Source organism: Sapajus apella, unplaced genomic scaffold (genome assembly GCF_009761245.1).
Source record: "Sapajus apella isolate SASKATOON/1434 unplaced genomic scaffold, GSC_monkey_1.0 scaffold58, whole genome shotgun sequence".
Lineage (NCBI taxonomy): Eukaryota > Metazoa > Chordata > Mammalia > Primates > Cebidae > Sapajus > Sapajus apella.
In genome coordinates this window covers 3,204,468-3,231,817 of record NW_022436998.1, presented here as the reverse complement: position 1 = coordinate 3,231,817, position 27,350 = coordinate 3,204,468, and the positions used below count along the sequence as shown (strand labels likewise).

At 38.9% G+C, this 27,350-nt stretch overlaps 1 protein-coding gene across 4 annotated transcripts in view; it reads right to left on the bottom strand.

Moving 5' to 3' along the window:
* Positions 1-27,350, bottom strand: part of IDE (insulin degrading enzyme) — a 129,368-nt gene that overhangs the window by 67,874 nt on the left and 34,144 nt on the right. For 2 of the 4 annotated variants that reach the window (XM_032245529.1, XM_032245530.1), the window contains exons 2-4: positions 13,795-13,979; positions 12,310-12,517; positions 8,328-8,497 (exon numbers count right to left, since the gene is read on the bottom strand). In XM_032245529.1, the coding sequence (XP_032101420.1) occupies positions 8,328-8,497; positions 12,310-12,517; positions 13,795-13,979 (563 nt within the window). Of the gene's footprint in view, positions 1-8,327; positions 8,498-12,309; positions 12,518-13,794; positions 13,980-17,096; positions 17,254-17,910; positions 18,449-27,350 lie in introns of those variants that run through there. The other 2 variants (XM_032245531.1, XM_032245532.1) reach the window with 2 other exon arrangements.

Here is a 27,350-nt window from a genome sequence, read left to right as displayed (position 1 = left end):
AAAAAAAAAAAAAAAAACAAAAAAATAGCTGGGCACTGGGAAATGTGCCTATTATCTCAGCAACTTGTGTGGCTGAGACACGAGAACCACTTAAACCTAGGAGGTGGAGACTGCAGTGAACCAAGATCATCCCACGGCACTCCAACGTGGGCAACAGAGTAAGACTCAGTATCAAAAAAAAAAAAAAAAAAAAAAAAAAAATGTCCCCCACACCTAAAATACAGCTCTACCCTCTCTATCTCTGTGTCTTCCCATTTTGCCTTTCATTGTACCTACACATGAAGGAGTACCTGTTTTGTTGCTCCCACCCACTCTTTGACTTCCTTCTTTTATTTCCCTCCCAGCTGACTACACCCAGTTGCTCCCACAGTGTCAACAGTGTTATGTTTAGAGAAACATATCAGTAAGGAATAACAAGAACTAAGCTTTTCCTCTTACTATTCCAAATCTACTTATAAATATTCAACTGTTCCTACTTTAATTCCATGGAGAGGCAAACAAAAACAAAAACAAAATAGGGCAGTAAAATGGCTTCCAATTTATCAGGTACTATGAAACTAAAGGCATATGTGAATAATGAAGAGAAAAAGCTGAAGTGGACACTAAGTGAATTCAATAACATATTAAAAATATCATTCATAAATTAGCTGGGCATGGTGACTGGCACCTGTAATCCCGCTACTCGGGAGGCTGAGGCAGGAGAATCTCTTGAACCTGGGAGGCAGAGGTTGCAGTGAGCCAAGATTGCACTCTAGCCTGGGCAAAAAAAGAGCAAAATTCCATTTCAAAAAAAAAAAAAAAAAATTAGCTGAACGTGGTGGTAGGCACCCGTAATCCCAGCTTCTTGAGAGGCTAAGGCAGGAGAGTTGCTTGAATGCAGAAGGCGGAGGTTGCAGTGAGCTGAGATGGCACCACTGTACTCCAGCTGGGCGAAAGTGTGATACATACAAATCAATAAACACAATACATCACAAGGCTAGGTGTGGTGGCTCACACCTGCAATCTCAGCCTTTTGGGAGGCTGAGGCAGGCACCTGAGATCAGGAGTTCGAGACCAGCCTGGCCAACGTAGTAAAACCCAGTCTCTACTAAAAATAACAAAAATTAGGCCAGGAACAGTGGCTCACACCTGTGATCCCAGCACTTTGGGAGGCCGAGGCAGGTGGATCACCTGAGGTCTGGAGGTTGCAGAGAGCCAAGACAGAGCCACTGTACTCCAGTCTGGACAACAGAGCAAGACTCCATCTCAAAAAAAAAAAAAAAAAAAAAAAAAAATTAGCCAGGCACGTGCCTGTAATCCCAGCTACTCAGGAGGCTGAAGCAGGAGAATCACTCAAACCCGGGAGGTGGAGGTTGCAGTAAGATCGCACCACTGCCCTCCAGCCTGGACAAGAGAGTGAGACTCTGTCTCAAAACAAAACAAAAGAAAAATGTGATACATCACAATAACAGAATCAAGGACAAACACCATATGATCATTTCAACAGAAGCTGAAAAGGCATTTGATAAAATTCAACATCCCTTCATGATAAACATTCTCAACACACTGGGTACAGAAGGAACACATGTTAAAACAATATGTTCTCATCTGTCACAAGAAAAAGAAAAAACCAATAAAGGACATATATGACAAACTCATAGCTAACATCCTATGGAGCAGAGAAAAACTGAAAGCCTTTGCTTAAAGATCCAGAGGACGACAAGCATGCCCACTTTTACCACTTTATACAGCATAATACTGGAAGTCCTAGCCGGAGCCATTAGACAAGGGAAAGATATAAAGAGTATCCAACATGGAAAGAAGTCAAACTGTCATTGTTTGTAGACAACATAATCTTATATTTAGAAAAACCTGAAGACTCTACCAAAAACACCTGTTAGAACTGATAAATGATTCAACAAAGCTGCAGGATACAAAAATCAGCATACAAGGCCGGGCACGGTGGCTCAAGCCTGTAATCCCAGCACTTGGGGAGGCCGAGGCGGGTGGATCACGAGGTCAAGAGATCGAGACCATCCTGGTCAACATGGTGAAACCCCGTCTCTACTAAAACTACAAAAAATTAGCTGGGCATGGTGGCACGTGCCTGTAATCCCAGCTACTCAGGAGGCTGAGGCAGGAGAATTGCCTGAACCCAGGAGGCGGAGGTTGTGGTGAGCCGAGGTCGCACCATTGCACTCCAGCCTGGGTAACAAGAGCGAAACTCCGTCTCAAAAAAAAAAAAAAAAAAAAAAAAAAATCAGCATACAAAAATCAGTAGCATTTCTACATACCAACAGTGAACAATCTGAAAAAAAAAATCAAGAAAGCAATCCCATTTATAATAGCTACAAAAACAAACAAACAAACAAACAAACAAAACCTTCTAAGAAGAAATTGAACCAAAAAAGTAAAAGATCTTCGGCTGGGTACAGTGGCTCACACCTGTAATCCCAGCACTTTGGGAGGCCGAGGTGGGCAGATCACTTGAGCTCAGGAGTTTCAGACCAGCCTGGCCAACATGTGAAACGGAAAATACAAAATCAGTCGGGCGTGATGGTGCATGCCTGTAATCCCAGCTACTTGGGGAAACTGAGGCAGGAGAATTGCTTGAACCCAGGAAGTGGGGGTTGCAGTGAGCTGAGATCATGTCACTGCACTCCAGGCTGGGTGAAACAGTGGGATTCTATCTCAAAAAAAGAAGTAAAAGATCTCTACAATGAAAACCATAAAATACTAACAAGAGAAATTAAAGAGCACACACACTAAAAGGAAAGATATCCTGTGTTTGTGGATTGGAAGAACTAATATTGTTAAAATGTCCATACTATCCAAAGTGATCTACGGATTCAATGCAATCCCTATCAAAATACCAATGACATTCTTCACAGAACTAGAAAAAACAATCCTAAAATCTATACGGAATCAAGGCAAGGGCCTTGTCAGAATCCTACTGTCCTTTCACAGCTGTCCTTGAACTATTTTATTGTAATATGAGGGCTACTCTAATTTGTTGAACATTATTATGGGCTTCACATGCACAGTATCATTTAATTTTGACATCAACCTGACATGGAAGGAAACTGGGACTTAGAGAAGTTAAGAGGCTGGGCACAATGGTTCATGCCTATAATCCCAGCACTTCGGGAAGCTGAGGCAGGAGGATCACTTGAGCCTAGAAGTTTGAGATCAGCTTGGGCAACGTAGGAAGACCCCATCTCTATAAAAGATTAAATAATTAGCTGAGTGTAGTAGCATGTACCTGTAGTCTCAGCTACTTGGGAGGCTGGGGTGGGAGGATCATTTGAGCCCAAGAGGAGGAGGTTAGAGAGAGCCAAGATTGTACCACTGCACTCCAGCCCTGTCTCAGAAAAAAAGAAAAGAAAAAAAGAAAGGACAGGGTCTCACTATATTGCTTAGACTGGCCTTGAACTCCCGGGTACACCCCATCCTTCTGCCTCAGCTTCCTGAGAAGCTGAGATTACAGGTGCATATCACCACATCTAGCTTATTTTTGTGTCTCTTTTCAACAAGAATTTTAAATCACAATGCAGTCAAGTTTATCTCAAAATCTATGGTTTCTCTCTATTATTTTTTTCTTTGTATGCTTAAGAACATTTCTTCTATCTGAAGATCAAAAAAATTTTCACATTTTCTTTTAAAAGTGGTAGAGAACTAGGCTCAGTGGCACGTGCCTGTTGTCTATAGAAAGTTTACATATAAAGTCCTGAGAAAGAACTGTATTTTTCTCATTCATTGTAATGTACCTCTGCCTTATATCAAGTTTCCATATGTTTGTGGATATGTTTATGTGGCCTATAATCTGTTCTACTGGTATCTTCATGCAACCCTGCATCAATTTTACTAATATAACAAATAGAACTTCATAATAAGTCTTGGTACCTGGTAGAAGTTGGTTTCCTTGTTCTTCAAAATTATCTTAGCTATTATTGGCCTTCTACTATCTTATTAATTTTATAATGAGATTATAAAATTCCTCAAAAAAATTTATAGGACATTCAACTGGCATTGCATTGAATTTAGAGAATTTTGGGGAATATTTACATTTGTGTTATATAAAGTTTAACCATTCATGTGCATGATATACCTCCCCATGTAGGCATTCTTTCATATCCATTATGTATTTCTTGCACCTCTTTTATTGGATTTATTTTTGAATACTTTACAGCTTTGTTTAATATTGAGAATGAAATAATTTTTACCCCAGCATTTTCCTGTAATTGACTATTGATACAAGAAAGCAATTTTAATGTGTGTCTCTTCTTTTTGGCAACCTTGTTGACTTACTGTTAATGACTGATCTGAAGATTTTTTTTAGTTTTTTATGGAGGCAATCATACCATATGGAAATAAGGAAATTGGTTTTGTTGTACTTCCTTTCCATCTCTATAATCACATTTTCCCCCTTGACTTACTGCAATGATTAATACATATAAGTATAGCCAAACAAAAAGTGATAGTGGGTATCCTTGCTTTTTCAACAGAAATCCTTTGAAACCACCATTAATCACGATGTTTGACAACAGTTTTTAATCAGCTTAAAAGTTTTTGTTGTGGTGGTTTATTTTTGTTCACGGATGAGTGCTGTGTTTTATCCAGTGCTCTGAGTCTAATGTCTATCACTTTGGACTACTAAAACTGTGGGTCAGGACCCATTATATTGTAATTAAATAAATATAAAATATAAGCAGACCAGAGTTTCTGTAGGAAAAAAACAGAATATAACCAAAAGTGCCAGACTACATCTCATGATGTAAAATAATGTTTGACAAAACTTTTGTTTCAGCTGCTTACACAAACACATATATGTACCCTGAATTGCTAAATAAAAAGTGCTTCTTACTATGAGTTATACACAAAAGAGTTTGAAAGTCACTATACTATTTCTGAAGCATGAAAAATGACTGTAAGGGACAAACATCTTACTGTGAAGTTTTCTTAAAATAGATAATACAACATGTAGTTTTTATTCATTCAGAAATACATACCTTTTCCTGGTATTATTATTTTAAATCATAATCCCTTGTTGAGGCCAGGCGTGGTGGCTCATGCCTGTAATCCCAGAACTTTGGGAGGCTGAGGTGCATCACTTGAGGTCAGGAGTTCGAGACCAACCTGGCTAACATGATGAAACCCTGTCTCTACCAAAAATGCAAAAATTAGCTGGACATAGCGGCAGGTACCTATAGCTACTCGGGTGGGTGAGGCAGGAGAATAGCTTGAATCTGAGAGGTGGAGGTTACAGTGAGCCAAGATCACCATACTGCACTCCAGCCTGGGGGACAAAGCAAGACTGTCTCAAAAAACAAAACAAAACAAAACAAAAAACCCAAGATGAACAAGTGACCCACATTCACAAAAATATATGAGGTCAAAGCAATCTATGTAAATTAGCATGAATTTCTGACAAGGATCCTATACTTCAAGGATCACTTTTGCAAAGTTTTATATATGCATAATATCTGGGATGAGGGCATCCAGCTTTCACCGAATTTTCAAATGTACCTGTAACCTTAAAAATACATAGAACTTCTCCATAAAATTCAATTTAATTTTATAATTCTAAAATCAGAAGGTAACTTGACATTTGCATTACTTATATCACGTTTTCTTTACTGTGTACTGAATCTGGCTTGCTTGTTTATCAGGTGTTTATATTACCTTGCACTTTGTTAACTGCCTAGCTTTGTCAGGCTATAAAAAGAAATATGCCCTGAAACTTCACCCATAGAGATATGCCATGCAATGTATCTCTTTACCCATCATTCCTGAAATCCTCCTGTAGAACATTTAACATTGTTCCGGCGGCCAGGCATGGTGGCTCATGCATGTAATCCCAGCACTTTCGGAGGCTGAGACAGAAAGATCACTTGAGGCCAGGAGTTCAAGACCAGCCTGGTCAACATAGTGAGACTCCATCTCTAGAGAAAAAAAAAAAGAAAAAATATTCCTTGTTTGTGACCAGAAGTAACATTACTTGCCTTATTCACTGGATTTATTTCTGGAAAATGTGTAACTGCTTTCTGATTATGCTGATTATACTGATTATAATGTGTTACCAGTGAAGCTATGTAAAAGAAGGCAATTCCCAAAGAGGAGTTCCAACATGTTCTACACAATAGCAGCATTGTTTGCATAATATCTAACATACCAAAGGGACTAGTTTAAAGAACAAATAATCATTTGAATGTAATGATTTTTGGAGGAAAAAAAAAAAAACACTTTTTTTTTTTTTAAACAGGGTCTGACTGTTGCCTAGGATGGAGTGCAGTGGCTCAACTGTGGCTCACTGCAGTCAGCCTCCTTGGTTCAAGCCATCCTCAGCCTCCCAAGTAGCTGGGACTACAGACACACACCACCATGCCTGGCTAATTATTTTATTTTATTGCAGATACAGTGTCTTACTATGTTGTCCCGGCTGGTCTCAAACTCCTGAACTCAAGAAATCCTCCCACCTTGGCCTTCCAAAGTGTTGCAATTACAGGCATTAGCCACTATGGCCTGAAATTTGTTTTTTTAAAACTCACATTCCCTTATTGATATACCATGTATGCTGATGTTCTCCACAAAAATCACTTTTCAAAAAATTAGCATTTATGTAGACATTCTAAGAACCACACTATTCATCTTGGCAATGATGCTAATATTGAGCGCCAAGTACTACAGTTCTAAAGAATACAGTATCACTGCTTCAAAGTACAATTTTTTTGAAAACTCCTTATTCTGTAAAGTTATGCTAATTTCTCTAACTGGTGTTGGATATATTAGTATAATAACCAAACAAAGTTGTCTTTATTGTTTTAAAAAGTTCCCAAACTGATTTATAAAATAAGCATGTTCTCATAATAGAGAAGTTAATTTTTAAGCATCAATTTCTAAGCACACTAACTTATTATCATTCTTATATACTTTTATAATACCAAAAACAGTACTTTAAAAGTATAGCAACATTAAAAAAAAATAAAAAATAAAAATAAAGGAAAAAACAAAAAAGCAAAAAAAAAAAAAAGAAAAAGATAAACGTATAGCAATCTGTTAACAATGATTACCTCTGGTGAGTGGGACTGCCAGGAATAGATAAAGAAAAGATAACCTTTGTGTTTGTTTTTATTTTTACTTTAAATGTCTTTGTACTGTTTAAATATTTAAACAAGTACTTTTAATGAAAAAATTGAATAAGGAAAAAGGTACAATTATAAAGTCAAGAGTCTCCACATTTATCTTATTCTACTCCCTGTTATCCCCATTTCTTATCTCCCTCTAGGAAATTGTAGCATTTTTAGAGCAGGGATCTTGTGTGTCTTCTACACTGTCCTGTCTCCTACAGAGCTATCCCCATAGCAGATGCTATACATCTGGATTAACAGAAGTGGAGGCAATGAGGACAAGTGGATTCAACAATCCTACAGTGAGCCTTTACAAAAAAAAAGTACTTTGGCCCGGCATGGTGGGTTATGACTGTAATCCCAGCACTTTGGGAGACTGAGTGGATCACCTGAGGTCAGGAGCTCATGACCAGCCTGACATGGAGAAAACCTGTCTCTACTAAAAATACAAAATTAGCCAGATGTGGTGGCGCATGCCTGTAATCTCAGCTACTCTAGAGGCTGAGGCAGGAGAATAACTTGAACCCAGGAGGCAGAGGCTGCAGTGAACCAAGATTGCGTCATTGCACTCCAGCCTGGGCAACAAGAGTGAAACTCTGCCTCCGAAAAAAAAAAGAACTTTGGAAGGTAAGCTTCAGAATAAAAGAATCTATTATCTTCTCCATTTGAAATGCTGGTTAATATCTATTCACAACTCTAACTGCTCTGCTCCTTAAACATTTAGAACCCTAGGCCAGGGTGTGGTGGGGCTCATGCCTGTAATCCCAGCATTTTGGGAGGCTGAGGCAGGTAGATCACTTGAGGTCAGGAGTTCAAGACCAGCCTGACCAACATGGCGAAACCCCATCGCTACTAAAAATACAAAAATTAGCTGCGCATGGTGGTGGGCACCTGTAAACCATTCAGGAGGTGGAGGCAGGAGAATCACTTGAACCTGAGAGGTGGAGGTTGCAGTAAGCTGAGATTGCGCCAATGCACTCCAGTCTGAGCAACAGAGTAAGACTCTATCTCAAAAAAATAAATAAATTTTTTGAACAGGATGTAAGTAGATATGTGGAATTTTGAAATCTATCCTGAAGCATAAAATATGCCATAAACTGTATATGCCATGGGTTGTACACATAAATAAATACATAAATATATTTTATATATACATAAAATATAATACTATGCAGTGGCCATGGGTTTAAATAAGGTCAAGGAAAGCAGCTGTTGACAAACCTGTCCCAAATTTACTGAAGGGGTGTTTAGGATTCCCTGTAGCTTTTTCCAATTGAAACAGTCTCCAGGCATCGTTCATCACATTCTTCTCATGTTCTGAATCAACTGCATTCACCTCTCTGTCCTTGCAACTTTCATCGAACAAGGGGCACAGAAAAAACTGTGCAAACCTAAGGGTATGAAACATAATTAACAATTCGAAAGACGTCATTTTAAAAGAATGGCCTTTTAAAAATATTTTTGAAACTTATTAGGTAGGAAATGTAAATTCTACAGAATCAGAAACAAAACTGCCATTGCTACTAAGAAAAAAGGAATATAAAATAAGTGCTATGTAGCAGAAGAAAAATCTAATATTGAACAGAGGTAAATGCAGAGGAGTCAATTTACTCCAGAGATGATTAAAAAAAACTGGCAAAATACTTAAAAATTAACACTGAAAAAGGCAGATTGTGGAGACAGCAGCAATCTATTTAAAATTTTTAATTTGGCATGTGTATAAAAACTTTTTATATGTGGCTACTTCTCAAAAAAAAAGAAAGAAAGAGAAAGAAAGCAAAAGGCAGATCATAGTTTTTAGGCAAATCTTAAATTTACAGTTTTAGGTGCAATTTCACTAAGCCTCAGGCACCTTAGGACAAACGAGTGACCTACTGTTAAAAGGTTCACTTCGAGTATTTCTTTCTTCTTACGTAGAAAAACTTGAATTAGTAGGAAAAAACAATGCAGTGAAAAACGTGAGGTTTGACATAGTTTGTCTAAGCCATGATTACGGACTTTTATGAACTCATAAGAGAAAGGGTCTACAAATTTTTAATAAGCAGTGATTCAACAAATAACATGGAATGTAACTTTAACATAAGTAACCACTATGCCTTTCTTGAGGCTACTCTTTAATAATAGTACCAAAGTTTAACTAAGATACCTACAGTTAATAAATTAACTCTTCTATATCAGGTTGAATTTAACTCATGATTCCTGTAGTAAGTCTTAAGAAACTTTACATTCCATTTTATAGAATAAGACTCGATTCAGATGAAGCTAAGAGCAGAGGCTCTGACAGGACTTTATTCAGTGGGCCTAAGGGACTCTTGGGTGTATAAACATCTCAGTTACTGCACCTCACAGTCCAGCTGTCACAGAAGCCGTTACCATTACATGCTATTTATTTTAAGTGCGTAAGTGAAAACGATACTGTGCTAAGTACTCTTCATATAACAATCCAAGAAAAAACTCTGTCGGGAGTCTATAATCAAACATGTATGGAAACAGAGAATTTCTGGACATGTATCATCTTTTACTTACCTCAATATCTCCAGGCTGAGAAAAATGTCTAATAGCTGTGTACCAAAGCTGGATAGGCCCAGATAAAGAGCCATGTTATGACATAATATTATCAAGTTTTTAAAATGATCCTCTTACACAAGCGGATTTTTAGTGTGGGCCAAGTTAACAGACATCCTCCATCATACAGAGATTATATAAACATCTGCTGAGGCATTTGTAAAGCAGGAAATGAAATTCAGTGTATGATCCCAGAAAACTCATTAATGGAAATGTTCTGGGAATACATATAAAAGATGATTACACCTCAAAGCTGCTGCCTAAAGACTGAAACATAAGATAGAATAAGTAGGAAACAGGCTACTTTGACCCAGCACATATGGTAAGCCCATGCCCTTGCCTTGATAATGTTTATTCAAAAATATGACTATTATTAAAAGTAAGCAAATAAAGCTGACAATGACTAAAACTACAAAGTCAAGTTTCATTATAGATCCATCAAAAAGTTGCTGAATTACACCTTGACATCACAGAAAACTCTTAAAATTTGGGCCAGGCATGGTGGCTCACACCTGTAATCGCAGCACTTTGGGAGGCTTAGGTGGGCAGATCACAAGGTCAGGAGTTCAAGACCAGCTTGACCAACATGGTAAAACCCCGACTCTACTAAAAAATACAAAATTTAGCCAGTGGTGGAGCGTGACTGGAATCCCAGCTACTCAGGAGGCTGAGGCAGGAGAATTGCTTGAACCTGGGAGGCAGAGGTTGCAGTGAGCCAAGATCACGCCACTGCACTCCAGCCTGGGTGACAGAGTGAGACTCCATCATCAAAAAAAAAAAAAAGAAAGAAAGAAAACTACAAAAATTCACCAAGGATAAGTTGTACTTCAAATAATGAATCAAATTACTGACGTAACAAAAATTTAGAAATTGTTAGCTGTATAAAAAATTGACCAAGGCTGGGTGTGGTGGCTCACGCCTGTAATCCTAGCACTTTGGGAGGCTAAGGTGGGCGGATCACCTGAGGTCAGGAGTTTGAGACCAGCCTGACCAACATGGTGAAACCCCATCTCTACTAAAAACATAAAATCGGCCAGGTGTAATGGTACCTGGCTGTAATCCCAGCTATTTGGGAGGCTGAGGCAGGAGAACTGCTTCAACTCAGGAGGCATAGGTTAAGGTGAGGTGAGACAAAAACATGCCACTGCACTCCAGCCTGGGTAACAAGAGAGAAACTGTCTCAAAAGAAAAAAAAAATATTTTACACGCGCGCGTGCGCGCATGCGCACGCGCACGCACACACGCACACGCACACGCACACACACACACACACACACGGGCCTGGGCAACAAGAGTGAAACTCTGTTTCAAAAGAAAAAAAAAGGTTTTTTTGTTTTTGTTTTTTCTTTTTTTTTTTTTTGCTTTATTGATTTTTATTGAAAAAAAATTTTATGCATACACACACACACACACACACACACACACCCACCCCTGGGAAGAGCGAAACTCTATCTCAAAAACAAAAACAAAAAAATGTCACACACACACATTAAAAACACACATGCATGCACGTACTCGGGCCAAGGTGGCTCACGCCTATAATTCCAGCACTTTGGGAGGCTGAGGTGGGCAGATCACGAGGTCAAGAGATCGAGACCATCCTGGACAACATGGTGAAACCCCATCTCTACTAAGAACACAAAAATTAGCTGGGCATGGTGGCGTGCACCTGTATAGTCCCAGCTACTCAGGGGGCTAAGACAGGTGAGCCAAGATCGTGCCACTGCACTCCAGCCTAGTGACAGAGACAGATTTCATCTCAAAAAAAAAAAAAATGACCAAGAAATTAAATTGGCCTACTGGAGCTTGCTCCAGCAAATACTTTCGAAATATCCCCAGGGTTGAAACAGCAGGTCAAAACATTCTGTATCTACTAAGCATCCTTGAGAAGCAAGGAACTGAGGGAGGAGAGGATATTCAATGTTTAGCACTCTTGAACAGAAGTATGTCTGAAAAGAGATCAGTGACACTACCACAAGTTAGTCTTCATCACATGCTTTATATGTAACACCAGTTAGAATAGAAAGGTCTTCTGAGAAGTCTATACATCAATAAAATATTTTTTAGCCCTGCAGGCTCATTTAAAGTCATGCCATCATTATTCCTTTACCACAAAGTAAATATATGACATCACTTATTTTTTCTTTTTCAGAAAACACAGGGAAAAACACTAAGTTAAAATACCTTTTGGGTTTTTTTGGTTGTTATTTTTTGTTTGTTTTTGCTTTTTTTGTTTGTTTGTTTGAGATAGAGTCTCACTCTGTTGCCCAGGTTGGAGTAAGTGCAGTGGTGCGATCTCAGCTCAATGCAACCTCCGACTCCCTGGTTTAAGCGATTCTCCTGCCTCAGCCGCCTGAGTAGCTGTGATTACAGGCATGCGCCATCACGCCCAGCTAATTTTTGTATTTTTAGAACAGATGGGGTTTCACCACGTTGGCCAGGATGGTCTTGATCTCCTGACCTTGTGATCGACCCACATCAGCCTCCCAAAGTGCTAGGATTACAGGCATAAGTCACCATGCCCAGCCACCTTTTGTTAAACTATAAAGCTATGAAGCCATCTCTGTAGAAATAATAATTATTATTATTAATGTGGTAAGTAACAAAGTTGGATAATTCATAGGGTATTCAGCATTACCTGTCTAGGGCACCTTCCAGGTGTTCATGAGAAACATCAAAATAGTAATTGGTATGCTCTCCACTAGTAAAGGCATTTGAACTTCCTGCATGCTCACTGAGAAACTGGCTGTATTCATTTTCTTTAGGATATTTCTTTGTTCCCAAAAAAAGCATATGTTCACAAAAGTGACTTAAGCCAGCAATATTTGGAGGATCTGACAATGAACCTGAAAGAGAAAACACATATGATAAATCATTGTTTTATGTTGAAAGCTAGTAAGTAGAGATGATTTGTAGTTCTTGTTAGCATGACAACTTCAACCATATAATCAGAGAAAGTTAAGCACAAGCTACCCAAAATGGTATTATTTAGAAGGTAAATCAGAAGACTTGTAAGCCAGAAGGAAAGCCAGAACACTGGTTTCTATTGCCTGCTCTTGACATTAATTAGTTGGTAAACTTGGGCAGGTTACTTAGTGTCTCTGAACATTAGTTTTCCCACGTGCTAGAGAGGAAGAAAGAGCTAGAATCACAGTTTTAAGAGATAAAATTTTCTCATTATGGTTTCATTGCAGGAGGCCCTACAGCACAGTGCTAATAGCATGCGTTTGAGGGTTACCAGCTTTCCAGCTATGAAATGTTAAGCACAATACTTTACCTGTTTTGCCTCGATTGCTTCAATACATAGCCATCTTAGAGGGCTGTGTAAGTACAAATTACATGACACTTGCAAAGCACTCTGGTAGTCCAAAGCATTATGGTAGGGAGTAATTATTTGTTCAATATTACCTTATTTCCTCAGTTCTAAAATGCCACTAAGTTAAATAAAACCTTTTCAAAGAGGACAAAAACAAACACTGTTCCACTAACTGTACACATATATAACAAACAACTCAGCAGGGCGCAGTGGCTCACACCTGTAATCCCAGCACTTTAGGAGGCCGAGGTGGGCAGATCACCTTAGGTCAGGAGTTCCAGTCCAGCCTGGCCTACATGGCAAAATCCCATCTCCACTAAAAATACAAAAATTAGCTGGGGTGGTAGTGCACGCCTATAGCCCCAGCTACTCAGGAGGCTGAGGCAGGAGAATCACTTAAACCCAGAGGTGGAGGTTGCAGTGAGCCAAGATCGCGCCACTGCACTCCAGCCACTCCAGCCTGGCGACAGAGCCAAACCCCTTCCCCTCCCCCCACCAAAAAAAGAAATATGATATTAAATGTACCAAGGTGAAAAAAATCAGAACAGTTCCTGTAAAGGATAGGAATGAATTTTGCTGCTAGGTCACCTTAGGTGGGAAGCTAACAAGATGTCCTTAGGAAATGTAAGATTATTTGACTGAGACAACTGTAGGTTACCAATAGCTTTAAGAGGGTTCTGGTGTAAAATAAGGTACATGGAACCAGTAACTACTGAGTATTTAGACATGTATGGAAAGTTCTGTAATAAATGTCAACATTAGGTCAATGAAACTAAACAAAGCTTAATTCACAATTTTAAATGGTACCTATGTGCACATCAAGTGCTGCAGATGACTTATCTGTGGTGGGATCGCTGACAAGAAGTACTTTGATACCATTGGCCAGCTCTAGCCCTCGATATTCTCGCTTGTCTTCAGGAGACTTGGTAATGTGATTTCCTATTCTCTTGATGGCTGAATTATTCATTTTGCTGTAAGTCTTTTTTTGGAAGCTGAAAAGAAAAATATTATTAATTGTTGGATTGTAACTTTTTTTTTTTAAGGACAAAGAATAACATCAAGCAAACCCATATAATACATCAACAGATTTTGATGCTGGAGGAAACCTTTTATAGCCACTCTACAGGATGCAATCATTGCCTTCCTGCCTCTTAATTCTCATTTTTTCAGAGAAATGCTAACAAAATTGTTTTCATGGAGCCATCTTTGTATCTAAAAGAGCACATGGATAGGGATTTGAGACAGCGTGGGTTAGACCATGTATTGATCTGTATGCAGAACCAGAACAGAGTTTTCGTTTTTGTTTTGTTTCAAGACAGGGTCTCACTTTGACACCCAGGCTTGTACGAAGTAGCGTGATTTTGACTCACTGCAGGTCTCAACCTCCTGGCCTCAAGTGGACCTCATCCTCCCACCTCAGCCCCTCCAAGCAGCTGGGACTACAAGCACACACCACTATACCCGGTTGATTTTTTTGTATATTTTGTAGAGATGGGGTTTCGACATGTTACAACACAGTCTTGAACTCCTGAGCTCAAGCCATCTATCTACCTCGGCCTCCCAATGTGCTAGGATTACAAGTGTGAGCCACTCTGCCCAGCCTAGAATAAGAGTTTTCTTTCACACTATTTCAGAGGTATCTACTAGAGTAAGGTGAGATATTGTGTAAGAACTATTGCTCGGTCAGGCCAAACATTGCTCAAATTGATGATAATGAAAGACAGGGTAGATGTGGAACTCGCAGGTCTGATACACACATGCTCAAAACATAGGGAACCACCCCCAGTGAGGAACGATCTTGTGAAATCCTAATATAAAATAAGACACCCATGCTGTCCTAGGACGGTAGCAACAACAAGGACATAAAACAAACAAACAAAAAGTTGCAAGGACCCTAAGTAATTTTTGTAATCCGCCGAAGGGCTGAATGCCAGAGCAGGAAAAGTCTAGCAATCTTGAGATGTCAGAAAAATTATCTTACAAAGGGCTTCCTCCGACAGTCTCTTTTTTTTTTTTTTTTTTTTTTAAAGACGGGGTTTCACCATGTTGGTCACACTGGTCTTGAACTCCCGAACTCAGGTGATCCGCCTGCCTTGGCCTCCAAAGTGCTTGGTTTCCAGGCATAAGCCACCATGCCTGGCCCCTCAGAGAGTCTTCCTTCTTCTCTAGAAAGGCTAGATTACAGTGATGGGAAAGGACTATCAATACACAGAATCCTGTGGGGATTTTGGTTGGTATTAGTGCAGTGAAGGGACTTTCCAGAGTCTGGGGTATGCACGTTTTTTTTAGAGTAGGGTAGATGTTACTTTTGTCTGTACTGGAGACTGCTTAGTAGACAAAAAAAAAAAAAAAAAAAAATTGAACCTCCTACTACTGGCAGGTTATATACTGCCAGTATATAATGGAGTAAAGCCAAAAACATATCTGAAACTACAGAGGAAAAATAACCCTCTAAGAGCATATTTGCTTCTTACCTTCAAGACAAAATAAATAGATCTGACTGTTTCTCAAAGACTACAGCTGGATTTAAAGGTAAATAAGAGGGGGAAGAAATAGGCATACAATTATTTTAAATATTTTTTTGTGTCAAAATTTCTAGAAATTGAGAGAAGAAAAACATCGTTTGCTTTCACCATTATACTTTCTTCTCTGAAATCACCTATAACTATTCTTCTAATTTGCATAATAATTGATAAACCAAAGGGGTTTGTTGCTATTAAGACTGTCTCCTAGTTTCCCTAGATCTTTTTTTTTTCTTGCCCTCTCTAACAATGCTGATAGATCTTTAAAGGAGAGAAGATATGAAATTTTACAGATCAACATATCATACAAATGTATAATACTGGTTTTTAAAATCACATAGCACTTTACAACAAATAGTGCTAATGGTCTTGCCCTACTTATAGTAAAAACAATTTCTTGAAAAACAAAGCATAATAAAATATGATATTAACATATTGGGGCTATAAGGTCACTATTGGAAAATTCAAAAGCAAATTGAAAGTGAAAAACCATTATTAACAATTATTTTGGCCGGGCACGGTGGCTCAAGCCTGTAATCCCAGAACTTTGGGAGGCCGAGGCGGGTGAATCACGAGGTCAAGAGATCAAGACCATCCTGGTCAACATGGTGAAACCCCGTCTCTACTAAAAATACAAAAAATTAGCTGGGCATGGTGGTGCGTGCCTGTAATCCCAGCTACTCAGGAGGCTGAGGCAGGAGAATTGCCTGAACCCAGGAGGCGGAAGATGCGGTGAGCCGAGACAGCGCCGTTGCACTCCAGCCTGGGTAACATAAGTGAAACTCTGTCTCAAAAAGAAAAATTATTTTCTACCTCATTAGCCATAAGCCACTTAAAATTCGATGTTAAAGAACGATGAAAATATCTGAGTGCAAAGTCTAAAAAAATGCTGTTTGTGGAAAAATAGTAATAATTCTCAGGGTGACAGGAAATGGTCTATTTAAGACTCCAAAGAGGGGTACAAGGAACTTCAGCTAACAGCCCTAGGCCGGGCACAGTCACTCACGCCTGTAATCCTAGCATTTTGGGAGGCCGAAGTGGGCAGATCACCTAAGGTCGGGAATTCAAGACCAGCTTGGTCAATATGGTGAAACCTCGTCTCTACTAAAAATACTATAAATTAGCCAGGCGTGGTGGCGGGTGCCTGTAATCCCAGCTACTTGGGAGACTGAGGCAGGAGAAGCGCTTGAATTGGAATTCAGCTCTTCAGTAGATTACAAAAAACGGTCCAGGAGGCAGAAGTTGCAGTAAGCCAAGATCATGTCACTGCACTCCAGCCTGGGAGCCACAGAGTGAGACTCCGTCTCAAAAGAAAACAAAAAAACAGTCCTGATTAAGATATTTGGCAAAGGACAATCTGTTTAGTCTACATCAAATGCCTTCAGTGTGTACACAGTTTGTTTAAAAATAATATTGAGTTCGATATAAATTAAGCTATTTTTTAAAATGAGTCCCACCCTAGCAGCAACATAACACTAAATAAGCCACAAAGCAGTCTCCATTAAGACCCCCAGAAAGAAAGGCAGTGTTAAAACGGCAGCGTTAATAAGAACCTCAGTGTGTACCAAAGAGAATGCCTGAACTTACCCCAGGCAAGGGTTGATCTTATAGTGATAGTTATAGTCAATTTCCTCTATGGTGCTTGACCCAGTTGAGTTTGACTTAGATAACAAAGGATTACAAATGATTAAAATGTAATAACAATGATGATGTTGATTGTCTAAAACTTCTGTCCAAACCACAACTTTTTAAAGGGGAGATGAAATACAGCTCACTTTGGAAGTATAAATCATCTTACTGTGTGAGAAGTTAAAAACTCTATATGAAGATAAACACCTCAACTTATCTGCACTTTTTTTCCAGGTTTCAACTTCCCTTGTCCAGATTTTTATTATTTTAGACAAAAAATATTAAAATTATAAAACACAGAGTAGGATGTAGGTAGACAGAATACCAAGAAATTGAAGTTTCCAGCCCAGTAAGAACTATTTACAAATGATCAGAGTCCATCACAGACATGGATATAACTTATTTGGATGGTGAGTTGTGCTGGATTAATATTCCTGATGTGGTTGAAAGTAGAGATGGATTTATTCTGTAAGTCACACATAAAAATTAGTCCAACTACTTTTGTACAAAGAATCAAGGAAAGCACAAAAGACAAAATAAAGAAAAAGACAAAAAACAAACAAAAAAAACCAAAGAATCAAGGAAAGCTAAACATTTCCAAGGTGACAATACTCCCTAATCAAGTATCATGACTTCTTAAGGAAGTAAAACCCCAAAGAAACAGTAGCATCATTTTCAAACAAAACCTATTCCTGGCATTCCTATGCAATACAAAGACTGGGTTTACCTACAGCATACGCATCAACACTTCCTACAATGATTTGATTCTTACCTTCTGGAGAAGTGAAGACAGTGACTGGAAACTCTTCCTCCTCTGATGATGAATTCATCAACAGCTTGCCTGTCTCTGCATTTATACACCTGTCTATCTACCTCAGATCATTAGCATAAAGCCTTCTAGAGTAATTTTATTTATGGCAAATGTTCTCCAATAAGCAAGCATACTGACAATTTAGATGACAAGCTAGTGTTAACTCAAATGCTTTCCCAGACATTTATATTTTTAACTTGTTAAAGTTAAAATTTTAGGAGCAATAAAATTACTTTCAATTCTAGGGATATCATTATACACTGGTAACCTCATAAAGCACAGAATTGTCTGTTTTCAGCACTCTGATAAACCGGAGAGATATTTAGTAGTTACAACACATATTCTGTCATTTTGTTCAGAATTTAAAACAGTGACTATAATCACAGAAGACAAAAGCTGGAAGAGTCACTAGATGTTATCTAGTCTTTTGTAGTTCATGGACTGGCTACACTGGCTTCTCCTGGGAGCTTGTTAAAAATGCAAAATATCTTGTTCTCTAATCTTGCCTTCAAAAAAAAAAAGAAGAGATAAAAAGAAAATTTAAAAAATGCAAAATATCAGAACCTACCAGAGACCTACTGAGCTATAATCTGCATTTTAACAAGATCACCAGGTAGGCTAGATCCCCCACATCTGACATACAAGGAAACTGAACCTCAAGGAGTTTAATAAATCAGTTCCCCAAGATCATACAACAAAAAGTTATAACCAAACTCGGCTCTTAACACCCAGTCCTCTGTCCAACCTCCCCTCCATATTCAAACAAACATTTAAGGAAGTCTATTAAGGTCCAGGCATCACACTATGCAAAGATGGGTACACCAGAGTCCTTGTTTTGAAGGAACCTAGACTAGTGATGAAGTCAGACATGAAAACAGGTCATTATCTTGTTTTTCTTGTTTTTGAGACAGGGTTTCACCGTCACCCAGGCTGGAGCGTAGTGGCACGATCTCAGTTCACCGTAGGCTCGCCCTCCCGGGCTCAGGTAATCCTCCCACCTCAGCCTCCCTGATAGCTGGAACTATAGGCACTTACCAGCTAATTTTTTGTTTTGTTTTATTTTATAGACAGGGTTTCGCCATGTTGGCCAGACTGGTCTCGAACTCCTGGCTTCAAGCAATCCACCAGCCTTGGCCCCCCAAAATTATAGGCATGAGCCACCACACCTGGCCTCTAGGTAGTGTGTGTGTGTGTATTTTTTTTTTTTTTTTTTTGTAGAGATGGGGTTTTGCCATGTTGTCCAGGCTGGTCTTTCAAACTCCTGGGCTAAAGTGACTGCTGCCTTGGCCTCCCAAAGTGCTGGGATTACAGGTATGAGCCACTATACCCAGCCCAGGTCATTATCTTTTAAGTGTGGTGACAAAATTGTCCCTGGGGCACTATGGGAGTAATAAAGGGGATGCACCTAACCCTGTCTAGGATGGGGGAGTAGAGGCACACCAAATAAAAGGCAAGGGGACAATCAATCAAAGTAGAAGGGAATACATGCGTGAAGCCTGACAATGAGGAAAAAGCATGAGGAATGTAGTGGAAAAACAATAAGTAGTGCTAATGAACTACAACAGGAATTCCAGGTAAAGATTATGGACTCAGACATGTAAAGGCATAAATTTCAGGTCTGCAAAAACAAATCCCCAAATATAAGGTCATTTCCAAATTCCATACCAAGAGTAAATTTTACTATGTAAAGAATCTTTTATTCAGGTGACCTTTTGGTCTTTCTCATCTCTCTTTAAAGTGTTTCACAATCAATATAGTAGCAGATTGGGAAATTTTACTTTGCTTTTTGCTTCCTACTTACCTCCATTGCTCTCTTACAAATTTAAAGTCAGACTTGATTTAGAAATAATGACCTATATATCTGAATGGGTGAGTGATCATGTTAATGGTGAATTACAAACCAAAACCTCCCTTCTGTGGAATCCATCCACCCACTCTCAAAACCACAGGTGGAAATCAAGGCCTCTGGAACTCATGCATGTGGAGGAGGAGCCCAGAGAGAAAAGGCTTGGAATTCAAACCACACCACAGACCATTCCCACTTCCTTGCAGAACACAGAGGTAAATAAGCAGAGGGGTGACAAAATAGTGGTGGTATGAGCCCTCAGAGGCCTCAATATATTAATGTTTAAGACCATATATCCCAAGTTCTATTGATGTTACATGAACTAAAAAATAACAACACATCTTAGGGAACCACCTACCCAAAGCTCTTCAGTTATAGAGGCAGGTATACCTCACTTCATACACCAGCTAGATCATCAAGTTGGGTACAAAATAAAATCACATCAGTTAAATCTTGTTCACCCTCATGTTTTGCCTTTGCGCCAGCAGAATATCAGCTATTGTAACTCTATCTTCTGGCCCTCTGGAAAGGAGTTTATGATCAACAAATAAACCCTTAAATGAAGTAGGGTGGTTGCAATTTAAAGAAATTCTAAAGCAGTATCATTTTAGAGAGAAATGCTTTTGCAAATGTTGTTTTAGTTTGATGCATGCATATCAATGGTTGTTCATTCCAAAAGTGACAAGTTTAACACCAAACACTTTATAGAAACGTTATAATAAAGTTTAAGCAAAGGAACAAAACCTCTGTTTTAGACCTTGTGCCACAGAGATAACTATAGAGTTTCTTACAGTTATAGTTTGGGTACCAAGGGTGTTTCACAAGTATCCTTCTTCCACATGGAGTTTTTAGGGCTGTTAAAAAATGTGAGATACAGGTGTTTCACGCCTGTAATCCCAGCACTTTGGGAGGCCAAGGTGGGCAGATCACCTGAGGTCAGGAGTTTGAGACCAGCCTGACCAACATGGTGGAACCCCCTCTCTACAAAAAATGTAAAAATTAGCTAGGCATGGCGGCACATGCCTGTAATCCCAGCTACTTGGGGGCTGAGGCAGGAGAATTGCTTGAACCCAGGAGGCAGAGGTGGCAGTGAGCCAAGATCGTGCCACTGCACTCCAGACTGGCTGGGAGCAAGACTCCATCTCCCAAAAAAAAAAAAAAAAAAAAAGTAAGATAGAATACCATTGTACAAATCTAATCCTAACAATCACTCTCATTTTTTTTAAAGTGGCATAAGGTTTATAAACTGCTGTTTTAATCTTTCCATTCTCCCTAAGTGGTGGGTCATAATAGCTGTTCACAGTCATCCTCTTCAACTTCAAATGAGAAACAAAAGCTCAGTGCTTCCATACTAAAGCATAATCAGAAAGAAAAAAAAAAATTAGTAGTTAAGTGACTTGCCCAAGGGCAGGCTGATTTGTGGTAAAGCTGGAACTACAGAGAAAGAGGAAGCGTGGGAAGGGGAGGAACAGAAGGTGGTGCTGAAGGAAATCATATACTATTTTATTCTCCAGCTCCTGTTTATCACCCTCACAGTCCTTCCCTGGCCCCATTCTTCTTTCCTTACAATCCCAAATAACAAAAACCAGGCAACAAAAATTAAAGAAGGTCAAAATAAATACTCCAAGGAAAGTTTTCAGTTTTTTTACTCCTTCCTCTGCATATAAAACAGAGGTAGTAAGGAGAGTCTGGAATGCTTCTAATCTACCAAAGGAGTCCCTTAGCTAAGAACAATACTTGGCAGGATTAAATGTATAACAACTTTAAAGCTAGAGAGTATATGTACAGAACCTCTCACGCATGAAAGGAAACATAAAAATAATTATTACAGCCGGGCGCGATGGCTCACGCCTGTAATCCCAGCACTTTGGGAGGCCGAGGTGGATGGATCACAAGGTCAAGAGATCGAGACCATCCTGGTCAACATGGCGAAACCCCGTCTCTACTGAAAATACAAAAAATTAGCTGGGCATGGTGGCGCGTGCCTGTAATCCCCGCTACTCAGGAGGCTGAGGCAGGAGAATTGCCTGAACCCAGGAGGCAGAGGTTACGGTGAGCTGAGATTGCACCATTGCACTCCAGCCTGGGTAACAAGAGCGAAACTCCATCACACACACACAAAAAATTATTATTACAGTAGACATGAATGGGTTTAAGTATACTATTTTTTAAAAGTATACATTAAGCCACATGAACAGAAAAAAAGAGGAAAATCATAATCATCTTGGTAGGTGCAAAAAAGTATTTAAATTCAACAGTCATTCACGTATTTTTTTAAAGTCAGCAAACTAGAATTAGATTTCCTCATTTAAAAAAGAGTATCACAAAAACTATAGTAACTATCATACTCAATTGTATACTCAACAGTTTACATTACAAACAATGCAAACAATCTCCCCACCCTCCCCCACCAATAGGACGCCACTAACACTTCTTCTATTACAACATTGTATTGGTAGTTCTAATCAGTCCAAATAAACCAAGAAAAAGAAAGAAAACACATAAAGACGGGAAAGGAAGGAAGAAAAAAATTAACATGATTCTCAAGCAATATGATTGCGTATGTAGAAAATCTCAAGAACCTACTGACAACTTCCATTTCTGGGTAGGATATTGCAGTTCACAGCAAACTAATTCAACTTCAACAACTAAAGTACAAATTACATTTGCAAAGATTTTGGAAAGTTGTACAAACAACAAGAATTGGACAAACTACAATTCCAGAGAGGCAAGCACCCTCTGAGGTAAGCTGATGATAATCATCCATTTTCTTCTTTGGGAATATCTGCTAATTCTTAGTGCAGATTGAAGATAATGCTTGCCCTAAGCAAAGGGACTCAACTGGAGGAAGAGATATCATTGAGGCTTCAGTAGCAGCATGAGGTTGGTGTAACAGATTAAAGTTCCGGCTCGGTGTGGTGGCTCACGCCTGTAATCCAAGCACTTTGGAGGCCAAGGCAGGCAGATCACCTGAGGTCGGGAGTTCAAGACCAGCCTGACCAACATGGTGAAACCCTGTCTTTATTTAAAAAATAAAAAAACAAAAAATAAAGTCCCAAGAGGTCCCAAATTTGCAACTAATTTTCCCAACAGAAGATTTTCTAAGATACTACTAGCTATTTACCAGAATGGCTAAAATGAAAAAGAGGGTAAATATCAAGTGTTAGAGAAGTTAACAAACTCTCACACACTGCTATGGAAATGCAGTTTGGTATGGGTACAACCATTTTCAAAAACTGGCACTATACACTAGAGCTTACAGTATTACCTAACAATGCTAGTGACAGATAAATAACCCAAATAAATGCATTTATATGTTCACAGCAACACAATTCAAAACAGCCCAAACTAGAAATGATCAGATGACAATTAGTGAAATGGAGGAGCCGCCGTGGCTCAGGCTAGCTGTCCTGGCGCTTGAGGAGGCCAACCTGGGCAATATAAAGAACCTCTCATTCATTTAAAAAAAAAAAAAAAAAAAAAAAAAAAAAAAACACCAGTGAAATGATAATTGTACATTCACATAATGGAAAACATACAGCAATAAAAAGGAATAATATGGAACAAAGCAAAATAAACATGAATCTCACTAATATAAGGTTGAGTGAAAGAAGCTAGACACAAAAGAGTAAATACTGTAAAATTCTATTTATATAAAGCAGAAGAGCAAGTAAAATCAAGCTATGCCTTCATTCCAGGATAGTCATTACCCTTGGGGATGGGAGTAGTGATTAGAAAGGAAAATGAAGGGGGCTTTGAGGTGCCAGGTCATACGGGGGTTATACAGGTATGTTCAGTTTGTAAAGATGCATTAAGTTGAACACTGACATTATCTTTCAATAAAAAGTTCTTAAAAATAAAACTTTTCAAAATATCATAAAACACAGTAAAATAAAAGGGGGAGATACATGAATTACTGATATTATAAATATCAACTGCCAAAACTCATTCTGGAAATAGTACCACTTGAATACTGGGAACTAGCTACCCATACAAAATAGGTGCTAAACTAAGAAGGCTCACTAAGGAACAGCAGTATAATTAACATGATAATTAAATCTTCTCAGGTGTGCCTTGAGACAATTATTTTTGTTGATGTTATCTTGGCCACAAGAAATAGGAGGCCCATGTAAGTACAGCATGAATCAACTAAGATAATTCAGTATGCTAAATCTTTTAACTCAGGTCTTCACTCATTAAATATGATTTGAAAACTAGTTTTTAGGCTGGGCACGGTGGCTCAGGCCTGTAATCCCAGCACTTTGGGAGGCTGAGGCAGGCAGATCACCTGAGATCAGGAGTTCGAGACCAGCCTGCCCAACATGGAGAAACGCGTCTCTACTAAAAATACAAAATTAGCCGGGTGTGGTGGTGCATGCCTGTAATCCCAGCTACTGGGTAGGGAGGCTGAGGTAGGAGAATCGCTTGAACCTAGGAGACGGAGATTGCGGTAAGCCGAGATTGTGCCATTGCACTCCAGCCTGGGCAGCAAGAGTGAGACTCCGTTTCAAAAAAAGAAAAAGAAAACTAGCTTTTAGTAATTACTTAGATTTAAGATTTAAAAATAAAAATTGACACTCCCAGTAACTAATAAAGAGCTAAGTATAAGATAGATAAAAGCAAAATGATTGAACTTTAAATTCTCCCCTCAACAATTTTCAGTATTTATATCAAACAACTTCTAATTCAGGATTTGAATGAGACAAATTATTTTTAAAACAAAATTAAAAGAATACCGTAAAGAGTTAAGATTTCTTCAAACTTAATTAATTCTACATATGGATCACCTTTCTAATAGATGCTTCATGAACCCAGAACAGGAAGGGCAGCTTAAAGATATCTGTCACAGTTTTTTTCTTCTTCTTCTTTTTTTAAGGCAGGGTCTCACCTCCCATTGCCCAGGCTGGAGAGCAGTGGCACTATCACGACTTCCAGGGCTCAGATGATCCTCCCAACTCAGCCTCTCGAGTAGCTGGGACTATAGGCATGCGCCACCATGCCTGGCTAATTTTTTTTTAAAGTAGAAATAGGAATTCACCATAATTCCCAGGATAACTCGAACTCCTGGACTCAAGCAATCTGCCCACTTCCGCCTCCCAAATTACAAGTGTGAGCCACCACACCTGGCCTTGTTCCTAAAGATTAATTCAAATCACAGGCTGTAAAGGGTTATTGATCTATAAATAATTCTCTCAAGACAGCCCTCTAAAAAAATGAAACCATAAATATCCCTTATCAAAAATGGTTGGGATCAGAAGTGTTTCAGATTTCAGATTTTCCTGGATTTTTAAATATTTGCGTTACACTTACCAATAGAGCATCTATTTTGAACATCATGTTGGTGTTAAAAAATTTTCAAATTTTGGAGCATTTCTGATTTTGAATTTTTTGGATTTGAGAATGCTCAACCTGTCCTCTGTACAGAGGGTTTAGTTCCATCCATACTGACATGCCAGTTCTAACAGAAGAGAATCTACCCAATTCAGAGAATGCTGGCTCAGGAAACCTGACCTATACTTTGCTGCACTCTACTGACCACTTCCAGCCCATGTTAGGTAATTACATACCCTCACCTTTACCAAATAATCTCTCTGCTCTCTGCTCCTGAGATACTGGATACTGCTTGACTATTCTGGTCAAACCAGACTTTCTGGCCTTATCTAGTTTGTTTTTGTTTTTGTTTTTGTTTTTAAAAACAGGTCTCCCTATGTTGCGCAGGCTGAACTTGAACACTCAGGCTCAAGCGATCCTCTCACCTCAGCCTCCCAAGTAGGATGTGTGCCATTGTGCCCACCTTGGTCTCACCTAGTTTTGACAATCAAGAGTCAGATGAGGTCAGGAGTGGTGGCTCACGGCTTTAATCCCAGCACTATGGGAGGCCAAGACAGGCAGATCACCTGAGATCAGGAGTTTGAGATCATCCTAACCAACATGGAGAAACCCCGTCTCTACTAAAAATACAAAATTAGCCGGGTGTGGTGGCGCATGCCTGTAATCCCAACTACTCAGGCAGCTGAGGCCGAAGAATAGCTTGAACCCGGGGGGCGGAGGTTGCAGTGAGTCAAGATCGCACCTTTACACTCCAGCCTAGACAACAAGAGCAAAACTCCATCTCAAAAAAAAAAAAAAAAAAAAGAGACAAAATGTATACATGACTCATTAAGTTGACAGGAGCACCTATAGCTGCATCCCACTTGGGCAATCTTCGTAGGATTTCTCCTTCTCCTGTAAAATATGTCTATACAAACTACACCAAGGCATAGTGCCTGGTACACAGTAGTCATCCACAAATGGTAACCTGATTATTATCATCATCATTATGGTCTTAGGAGATGAGGTGCAAATAGACCACCTCCATAACCATGTTATTGCCAGCATTCTTAACACATACTTAAGTGAATTCCAGATGTTATTTGTCATCTCTGGAGGTCAAAAACATTCATTTGGCAGGCTGATAATAGGATTATACTTTACAAGACTATTAGGAAAACAGGTAAATAATTATCCCTTTATAATTGCTATAGATGAGTCAATGTTTATAGTAAGTAGTTCTCAATGGGTGACTATTTCCACTCCTCAACTCCCACTGAGGACATCTGGCAATGACTAGAGGCATTTTTTTGTCACAACTGAAGGTGCTAATGGCATATAGTGAGTAAAGGCCAGGGATGCTACTAAGTATCCCACGCCCACAGGATATCTCCCACAAGAATTATTTGGCCCACACTTGTAATCCCAGCAGTTTGTGACACTGAGCAGGCCAGATTATCTGAGGTCAGGAATTCAAAACCAGCTTGGCCAACATGCTGAAACCCTGTCTCTATAAAAATACAAAAATTAGCTGGGCATGGTGGTACACACCTGTAATCCCAGCTACTCAGGAGACTGAGGCAAGAGAATCGCTTAAATCTGGGAGGTGGAGGTTGTAGTGAGCCAAGATTGTGCCACTGCACTCCAGCCTGGGCGACAGAGTGAGACTATATCTCAAAAAAAAAAAAAAAAAAAAGAATTTGACCCAAAATAAGTATCAACAGTGCTTAGGATGAAAGACCCTAATTTATAGTTCTGACTTTATTACCACCAAAATAATGGATGAAAATCACTGCAACCAATTCTATCCACTTAAACCCAAGAGACAGCCTCATTTAAGTACAGAAAGCTTCTAAAATTAAACTCCCATCTAGGTAACTACACATCAATCAATCAATCAATCAATAAAAATCTAAGCCACAAAAAATTTAAATGAAGAGGGGGGGAAACCTGATAATAAAGAAAAAGAGAGAGGGGAGCTTTATAGGAGCCTTGTCCTTAGCAAGGAATCTAGTGCACAAGTGAAGAGGTTAGGCTTAGAAAGAAGCAAAGCCAGTATGTCAGAACAGATGCTTACTGAACAGTCAGTATCTTGCACAGCACATATACTTTTTTAGGGAATAAATATATAACATATATATATATTATATATATATATATAATATATATATTATATTATATATTATATATAATATATATATTATATTATATATATATATAATATATATATTATATTATATATATA